The sequence below is a fragment of the Gobius niger genome (assembly GCF_951799975.1).
Source record: "Gobius niger genome assembly, chromosome: 6".
Lineage (NCBI taxonomy): Eukaryota > Metazoa > Chordata > Actinopteri > Gobiiformes > Gobiidae > Gobius > Gobius niger.
Window position 1 is genome coordinate 13,878,393 of NC_136857.1, and position 9,990 is coordinate 13,888,382.

General features: G+C 38.3%; 1 protein-coding gene across 1 annotated transcript; it reads left to right on the forward strand.

Annotated features, from left to right (window-relative positions):
• The first annotated feature begins 3,589 nt into the window (after positions 1–3,589).
• On the forward strand, positions 3,590–6,923 carry dhh (desert hedgehog signaling molecule). Its single transcript, XM_079559286.1, has 4 exons — positions 3,590–3,736; positions 3,908–4,328; positions 5,806–6,067; positions 6,140–6,923. The coding sequence occupies exons 2-4, from the start codon at positions 4,017–4,019 to the stop codon at positions 6,907–6,909; spliced, it is 1,344 nt and encodes a 447-aa protein (XP_079415412.1). The 5' UTR covers positions 3,590–3,736; positions 3,908–4,016; the 3' UTR covers positions 6,910–6,923.
• Positions 6,924–9,990: the final 3,067 nt, after the last annotated feature.

The window sequence follows — 9,990 nt, forward strand, 5'->3', positions numbered from 1 at the left end:
CTTCCCTTGCTAAAAGGAAATGGAACAAAATGTTGCTTATTTTGCAGACATATGTGGCTGGTGACTGGTTACCACTGAAAATGGCACTGGAGTGAACTTGACCATATGTCAATTTTAAAGACAAAATATTCTCAACCTGACCAACCTTTTTATTTTCTAAATCTGTTTTACAGTAAATATTTGATTAAACAAAAAGGAAACTTGTGATGTTTTAAGGCAGTCAATCCAATGTTCTACTTGTATCATATTCAGACCTTAAAGCATTTCTCCCCTTGGACTTTTATGCTTCTAATATATAATTAAACTTTATGTAGATTGCAGGATGTCTTTATAATACTATGGCTCATAAATGGTTTAAAAGGTAAAGCTCAATCCAAGTGCCCAGTGGTTGCTCTCACACATGGTTGTGGGGCATATCAGGGACAGGGCAGGAGACAAATGTCTCATAATAGGATGAGATAGGCTATCATTATTGTCAAAACATACGAATGAAGCGGGAAAAGACAGAGATTAGCTTACTTGACAGTCGTCTGTTTGAAGTCCGTGCCAAAGTGCATTAGCCAGTGTTACATGGCAGATTGGACGCTCACAAATGCAGAACCACTCACAGGAAAAGGCGAGACTTGCTTTGCTAATCAACTGATAATGGGTCGCCCCGTACATTTGCCATAGCTGCCCTTAATCTGGTCAGCACACTCACGGCACACTCACTTCACCACACTTCATACAATCCAGGCACAGAACTTTGTCATTGAGAATAAAATAATGTTGGCAAAAACAAAATAAGCTTCAAAATAAAAATGCATATTTTTGTGTATGTGATTTCTAAGCTCTATGATGAAATTTGTTTAGGTTAGATTCATAAGGTATAGCATCATACCTGACCTTTAACCTTCTTGTCTGACACAGGAAGTCCCACCCTTCTATTGTCCATGCCTGAACAGCTCTAACCACAGCTTTCGGGTTTGCCAATGTAAAGGCCACTATAGGACTATGGGCAGCATGTGCAAAATGTTTTTGTGTCCATGATCATATCACACTAATTACAGACTAAACAAAAACTACAGTTAGAGACTGATCAAACTAAAACTATAGGCTTAGCATTTAGTGAGACACGGATCATGATTCTGGATAAAATTCATATTTCAATGCACTGTGACTGAGGGCCCGTCGGCCTCAGCAAAAGGCCTCAAGTTTGATTCCTGGTACTTGAGTCTAAGTGGATTTCCTCCAGGTTCTCTGATGGCACAGATTGGCAGCCTCCCTTCCATCAGTCTACCCCAGGGCAGCTGTGGGTACAAAAGTAGCTTACCACCACCAAGTATGGAGTGAGTGAATTAATTTTTTTTTGAATGAATAAAAAAGCTCAAGAGCTGTTGCTCACTGCCTCCAACAGGCGACTCAGCAACATTGAAAGATGATATAAAACAAAACAAAAATAATTTACCAATAAGGAGACAGCAAAGTACACCTTCAATAAAGGGGCTAGTGTGACTCAAGCTAGACCTGAGTCATAAATATGACTTTAGACTTAACTTGATCAAATTACATTTTACTTGAGACTTATTCCCTTCAAACAAGTATTTTATGTGCTACTGACATGCTATCCACACCATCCAATTCAAAATCACCAAGGCTGTAAAAAATATATATCAAGTGGAAAAAAGTCCCCTCTTCAATTGAATTCATCTTAAAAGACTTGAAAGGACATGAAATTGACTGGTAAATGGTCTCAACTTATATAGCTCTGTCTACCTTCATTTGGCCCAAAGCACTTTACAGCAAGGAGCCAGTTGCCCATTCACTCTTTCATACAACACTGTACACAGACACTTGAAAGTGTAGGACTCGGGCCTTGACTTGGACTTGATTTTCAGCTCTTACCAATGTGAGTGAGTGACAATGTGTGGGTGTCCAAAAGGCTGTTGATGCAGAATAGCAGAATTCCCATGTGTAAAGTGCAATGTACGTATTACCTGTCTACAACTTTTCTAACTCACTCAAAGCATTTTACATTCACATTCAAAGAGGGTTAAGTGTCTTCCCCAAGGAAACAACAACATCACTGTTGGAAGCAGAGATTGATCCAAATGGAAAACACAGTTAATTTTCAATGATGAATCTTAATCTGGGCATCTTCATATACGTGTCTAAAATACTACTGAGATACACAGTATCTCATGAAGTAAGGGCAGTGCCATCATGAAGCAAACCCTGCCTCTTCCTGCACTGATAACAGAGACAGACTGGGAATGACAGGGAGGAGGCAGGTGTCCGCTCCTTGACTTCTGTTTCCCTGAATCCACAGTGGCCTCTCTCTGAGGAAGTGGAATCAAGGAACTTTTAATTTGAGTCGAACAACTTTTATTGTCAAAGTATTCATTTTTCAAACATTTTGTTGACGTAATTGGCCCTAATAGACAAACTTAATCGAGAATTCGCCCCATCATGTACTCCCTGAAATGGGGGAGTTTGCAAGATGAGCTGGAGACGGGGGAGGCTGTGGGATGGAAGCACCAAAATATTTCATATATTAATTAAAAACTAGTAATATAGACTTTGTTAGATGATGCTTTTTCCCCCTTTTCCTTCCTTCATGTGAGATGAATATGTGTTCTCATATTCGACTCACAGATGTGAAAGTGTTTGTTGGCCTTTTTTAATTGAGTTGTTGTCTGCATTTGCTCTCTCATCTCTGTTAGTTTGAGCCTGACTCCACCACTATTCCATGTTTATCATTAAAACAGGAAGGTGCTCACTTGCCTTGGACTGCTCCCCGTGGTATCCTGGGATCTGACTTTGGCTCCTTCTTCTGCCTGCCTGTCTATAAGCAATATCTCCGTTTTTAGACTTAGATATTGACTAATTCTGCATCTTGAAACATAATTGATTGAAAAAGGCCAATCCTATTACTAGTCATGATGCACATGCCCAAAACCTACCATATCATTAACCCCGTAAATGCTTTCAGGGCTAATGAGAATGTCAGCATTGAGCATAGCCACACACTCTAGAAGCACACTTCACCCTTTTGGCATAACCTGTGATTTGATATGGCAGCCCATTTTTACGTTATCCTCAGGGTGTTTCCCATAAGTAATTGTCCTAAGGTGACCAAGGTTAGAGGGGTCAGCAGATTCCCCAAACACAGGAAAACAGCACTGTAAATTACAGTTAGAGGTCTCAAGGCTAAATCTGTGCTCCCTGTCAGGCCTTCAACCCTTCCTACTAATAACATGGAATCAGCACGAAACCAGGGTGAGTTTTTTTTATTAACACACATACACATAGTAGCTTATTTGAGTAGCCAATTACTCTGATTATTATTCTATTATTGCCTTTATGGTATTATTAGAGAGAGAGAGAGAGAGAGAGAGAGAGAGAGAGAGACACACACACACACACACACACACACACACACACACACACACACACACATAGACAGAGAGAGACAGAGAGACAGAGAGACACAGAGAGAGAGAGAGAGAGAGAGAGATTGATTGTAGCTATTGTGTCCAATCTGCTGCTGAGAGTGAATTGAAGGCGTGTGCTATCTTGCAGTGCAAGTGCGCAAAGGAAGGGAGGGCAATCTTGTCCAAACGCTAATAAGACCCAATGGCTGGTGTAAGGTGGCCAGGATCGCTCAAACGCGATAGAAGAACTTGGTCCGGGCAATATGAAGAAGGTGGTGTCTTATTAGTCTCTCAGCAAACTCCTGCAGAATTGGACCTAAGTGGTATGTTACTAAATTTCTAATTCACCCAATTTTGTAAACAAAGGTTTATTGATTGGGATTTTGCTACATCTAATGAAGATGTAAAAAGTGATATGGGTGTTTAATAATATTTTTTATCATTTGTTATTGTTGCTTAATTGTTAATCAATGATTTATTGTTGTCTTATTCAGGTTGACTACATGAGAATGGATCCAGACTTGTGTCTGTCTCACCCATTGTCTCCCACCTATCCCTGGGGCATTTCTGACAGCTGTTGACCACTGGTGCTTCTCTCCCCTCATGCATCAGTCCCGCTGGATGTGCCTGGCACAGCTCAGCCTCCTCGCACTCTGGACCATTGCCTCTTACCAGGTCCATGGTTGTGGACCAGGTCCTGGCTATGGCATCCGGCCCAGACCCAGGAAACTCACTGCCATGCACTACAAGCAGTTTTCACCCAACTTTTCAGAAAACAACCTTGGGGCCAGTGGGAGAGCAGAGGGGAAGATCACTCGAAACTCTGAGCGCTTCAATGAACTAGTGTGCAATTACAATCCAGATATTGTCTTCAAGGATGAAGAGAACACCAATGCAGACCGCTTTATGACCAAGGTGAGTTTTGTTGGAGTTGTTTATCAATGTAGAAACCTTTGAAATGTAATGATTGAAATGATTAGCATCTTAGATGTGTTGTATTTCTGTTATTATGCACTCATGTAATTGCTACAAACTAATAGTGAATTAGTAATGTTTCTTTGGCGAAAAAGGAGCCTAATTCATACTAGTACAGTCATTCTTATGTAGCTATTGAGGCTTTCAGTTTTGATTGCTGTGGTTTCACTAATATCAAGGATTGTATTTCCTGCTGAGGTTGTCTGTGGCCTGACACTGTGAATGTGTGACCTACTAATGCCCACTTTGAGTGTATGTGTGGATGTGCCTTTTTATGCCCAGAATGATGCTCATTGTGCATCATTTTGAGGGGTCGTCTCTACTAAATTCTCGCCTGCTGAAGTAATGGCACCGTTGGAAAAGCCCTTATTGTAGTTCTGACAATGAGATGCCTCTCTTCAATGGCATTCCCACAAAAATGCACCAGTTTGTTTTCAATCCCCACTTTTTTCTCACTTCTGATGTGACATTCTCGGTCCATGCCCATACATTCCTCCCCTTTGGCCTTTCTCTGTACTCCCATCCTTCAGCTCTCAGCTACATTGTCTGCTTCTTTCAGACTTTTGAAAGATTATCTTGCTTCCAAATGGCAAAAAAAGAACAAAAATCTCTGATCCTTAGTCATACAGTTGAATGTATACATTGCGACTGTAATATTAATGACACAATCAGAAAATATATTATATCTATGGGCAAATTCAAAATCCATTGTCTAAAGGCTGGGACTAAATGCTCCAAAGAGTCTATAAAGACAGAGAGTGGCCTTGATTTTTTTGTTACCCTGTCAAAAAAGCCAAGGAATGTGCCAAACTGGCTACACTTTGTTCTGGTACTTTGTGAGATTACTCCACAAAACAGTAAGAGTAACAATAATATAATTGCTATACTTGCATTTTGAGGGATTATTAGAAGCCAAGCCATAACGATTATTAACATGTTGAATTTGTGTTACAATAATAATAATAATAATAATAATAATAATAATAATAATAATAATAATAATAATAATAATAATAATAATAATAATAATAATAATAATAATAATAATAATAATAATAATAATACATTTATTACAAACTTGAAATACGTTAAGTTAAGTTAAGTTAAGAATAATAGAAATCTGCATGTTAAATACAAACCAAATGCAACTGTTTTGATGTGACATTTGTGATTCTGATTGAATAAAAATAATATAGTCTATTTGCTTGTTTAACCACAATCCAGTTTATTCAGTCTGGACATTTAAATAGATAAATGCATGAATGCAAAGAGATTGTGTCACATCTAATCATGTTGTTTAAGCCCTTGTTAAACATATTCTTGTTTTCTTTGTTACACTCTTATTCTGTAAAATTACTTCTGTTTTTACAGTTGTGTTACTGCAGCCACTCACAACTAATCTTTATTCTATTTCCAGCGTTGCAAGGACTGTCTGAACAGGTTGGCCATTGCAGTGATGAACCAGTGGCCTGGGGTCCACCTGCGTGTGACTGAGGCCTGGGATGAGGACGGGCACCACCCCCCTGGCTCACTGCATTATGAAGGCCGAGCGGTGGACATAACCACTGACGACAGAGAAACTGACAAATATGGGCTTTTAGCACAGCTGGCTGTGGAGGCCGGCTTTGACTGGGTCCACTATGAGTCCAAGTATCACATCCACTGCTCCGTTAAAGCTGGTAGGTATTTAAGATGTCAGTTTGTAACTAAAGTACCAGACTCAGAAATGTTCATTTGTTGACCGCTTGTAGATCACTCTGTGGCGGTGGAGAAGGGTGGCTGTTTCCCCGGCTGGGCCTGGGTGACTGTTGCTGGGGGGGAGCAGAGGCTTCTGTCCTCTCTGCACCTGGGGGACAAAGTCCTAACCCTGTCTGGCACAGGTGAACTCATCTTCAGCCCAGTCATCCTGTTCCTGCACCAGAACTCACTGAGCTGGGCCACTTTTATCTCTGTGGAGACAGAGGATGGTCATAGACTAGATCTTACCCCACATCACCTGCTCTTCACTGCTCCCCACAGTGGAGTACCGTACACTGAATATCAGGCGCAGTTTTCCAAAAGAGTTAAAGTAGGTGACTATGTTCTTATTCATAAATTGGGAGGTCAGGTAGCTCCATCCAGAATGATCTCTGTCTCGCTGAAGGAGAGTCTGGGAGTATACGCACCGCTAACAGACGATGGCACTTTGTTTGTTAATGGCATCCTTGCATCCAGCTATGCCTTAGTCGAAGACCACAAACTTGCACACTGGGCTTTTGGGCCAATTAGAGCCATTTTCTCTTTTAACCAGCTGCTATGGGGGGAGACAGCCAGAACATACAATATTACTGAAACAATGAACACAAGTGTATATCTCAGTAAATCGCTTGTCTCCCAGCAGAACCATCAAAGTGCCCCCCAAGGACTGACAATTAAATGGAAGTGCCCCTTGCACAGGGAGGTTTCCAATATACACTGGTATGCACAATTGCTGTATAAGTTTGGATTTACGTTTTTAGATTCAAGCATATTTCACCCCTAAAGATGTAAATGGTTATAAAGTTGAAATTTATACTAACAATCTATTCATTTAATAAATGAAATGCACACTGCTTTGGCTTATTTTTACCTACTTAATATATCTGTCACATTGATACAAATGGACAGTGGTCAAATTATCCTGTTATGTAAACACCATTTGAAACAACAGAACTTCTATTTTTGTACTTTAATATGTTAATTTTGTAATACAATGGATTTGATGTATTGTGCATCCTATTTGTCACATGTTACAAATTAATTAAAAGCATTGCTGTTCATTCACGTATGTTAAGAGTTCATATTTTAGGCATGCAGCAAAGCATACCAATCTAAAAATCTCAGGTTTAACCAAGATCAAGACTTAAATCATCCATAACCTCATTGCGTACTATACTTACTGGCCTTTTTTTTATTTATTTTTTATCCCGGTTGCACGACCCCTTGTGGAATTAGACTGTACCTGCATAGATTTAAAAAACAAACAAACATTGCTTTACTTAAGACATTTTGCAATAAGCACTGTAAAACATAAGTTAACCTTAATTTATTAGTAGCCGACCAAAAAATATTTACAAAAAATAAAATTCAAAAACATATACATGGCTATACACATCAGACTAAATCTATGAAATTAAGTTGTTTAATTGCCTTAAATTATATTTTGGCTTTGTCTCTTTCAGTTGAAATAGCCAAATGCAGTCAGGTTGTTTTGTCTTCTCTAGGTTTATGTTCTGTGGCAAACATCTGTGGAGGTATTCCAGGGGATTATCCTTGAGATGCAGGAGGCAGATGGGAAAGCATTGGCTCTGCTGACTGTCCAATAGGATCAGTCCTGTGTGCTAATGCCACCCTCTGTTTACATGCTCTGACCAATCACCTGCTGTCCTACAATAAGTCTTGTCCCCCAAAATCTAATCCAATATTACTAAAGCTGAATGGGGAGTTTACTAATCCTGTCAGGGGGCCAGTAACAACCTATTTTCAAAATATTATTGCACTGAAAAGACATGCATGGTGGTTTGTACAAAACGCATTATAAGACCTATCAAGTGTAAACTAATTTGTTCTAGTATTGAATAATTTACCTTGGCTTCTAAGATATCAGAAGACTTTGTGTCAGTATTCCAAGATAGGACCCAATTCAATCACTTCATGCATCATGCTTACCACTTCTTTTGCATGACCTTCTTTCTTAATTTTTTCAAAAGTATTTCAAAGTATCAACACTTTGTGTGTGTCTCACTTAAGAGTAATGTTACTTTGAAATCATTTTACTCAAGAGACTACTGTGAGTTACTGAGTTGTTTGAGCAGTGCGATTCATATTTCAGTAGTGTCATAAATGATGAGAAACAAACATTTTAATATTTCAAAGATAAATAGTGATAATAATAATAATCAGAATAGTTTTTGTTGCCATTGTTTGTAAACAGGTTCACAAACTAGGATTTTTTTCCTCGGTGAAGACATGCAACATTAAACATAAAAACATATAACACAGTTTTGATTTAAAAAAATAAGCTATAAAACTTTAAACTATAAGGCTTTAGGGACATTCATGAAGAATATTACAATAAATAAGATTTAAAAAAGAAGAAGTAAGAAGTAAAATATGGTAACGAAATCATTATGAAGAATTAAATAACAAAACACAAAATACATCTATTTTGGGTCACTTAAAGTGACAAATGGAAAATGTGTCACTTAAAGATTTAGATTTTTTTTTTACTCAAGTAAGAGTACAGATACTCAAGTAGAAGTAAAAAGAACTGTATGAAAAAACTCCTTGCAAAAGTACAATTACTTCAAAAGTGACTTGTGTGGTGTCTGGTAAAATAGGCCATCAGGTAAAATGGGCCATTTAAAGATAGAGTGTTTGCAAAAGGCTTTAAATCATTTCCTCATCTGTCCATAACAAAATACAAAATATTTGATTGGTGTGGAGTGGATGTTGTGGGTGGGACAATGGCATAGCCTGCAGAGGAGAAGGGTGTGAAAAGTGGTATGTTGATCAGTTGAGGTAAGACATGGCAAGTTTATTTGTGGAGGACAATCCATACAAGATATCAATAATAAAAAATAAAAAAAGTGCTTCAAAGTTACATACAATTACAAGAAAGCAGATCAAATCAATAAATAAAATATCAATATAAAAATGAGGACTCTCTTAACTAAAGCAAGGGAAATCTCAAACTTGTTTAGCGCTTACTTTGAATGTTAGTGATTCAATATGCACAGATTTAATGTTAATTGCAGATGCTGCAGTTGGTCAGGTCTAGTTTCAGCCAACACGGTGTCCAAAGAACCTGACGTCCTGAATGACCCGGTTATTCCATCAATGGATTTCTTCTTCCCTGATGGCACGGATTTATTAGGCTCACATTGTGAAAGGGTGGTTCAAGGAGTATGAGACATACTTTTCACACATGGATCGGCCACCACAGAGTCCAGATCTTAATCCCATTGAGAATCTTTGGGATGTGCTGGAGGAGGCTTTGCGCAGTGGTCATACTCCCTTCAATACAAGATCTTGGTAAAAAATTAATAGTGGCTCTTTTCACATTTCAGAAGCGAAACAGTGTCACAATCGTGTTGAATAAAGGTGTACTAACCCACAAGGCAACACCTGAAAAGTCACAATGTTCAAGCAGGCTCACCCACCTTTTTAGCTTCGCTTTTAACTGACATCTATTTATTTGGTCCTAATATATAATATATATGGGAGGATGTGCCAGGCGTATTGTTTTAAATGTGTAATCTGTTAAGCACTTTGTGATACCTTTCAGCATGAAAAGCGCTTTATAAATAAAGTTTGATTGATTGATTAAATTATGCATTTCACTCACAGTGTGTGTACAATTTTAGATTAACTTAATATATCAAGGCAATATCATATCAGCAAAGCTTGAAATAACAATTAACCTAAACACGCTATAAAATGACTCAAAAATAATTGATATTGCAAATCTTTCAACCCTCAAATGCAGTATTTGATTGAAATAATATTTAAAGTTGCTTCTGTCTCAAACTGACAAACTTGTGCGTATGCTACTTCTTGTTCATTTGTTTTTAAATGCATGTCT

Coding starts and splice junctions, on each gene's coding strand:
- dhh (XM_079559286.1), top strand. CDS start 4,017: ATGCATCAGTCCCGCTGGATGTGCCTGGCACAGCTCAGCCTCCTCGCA. Junction 4,329..5,805: donor CAGACCGCTTTATGACCAAG/GTGAGTTTTGTT, acceptor TTCTATTTCCAG/CGTTGCAAGGACTGTCTGAA. Junction 6,068..6,139: donor CCACTGCTCCGTTAAAGCTG/GTAGGTATTTAA, acceptor GACCGCTTGTAG/ATCACTCTGTGGCGGTGGAG.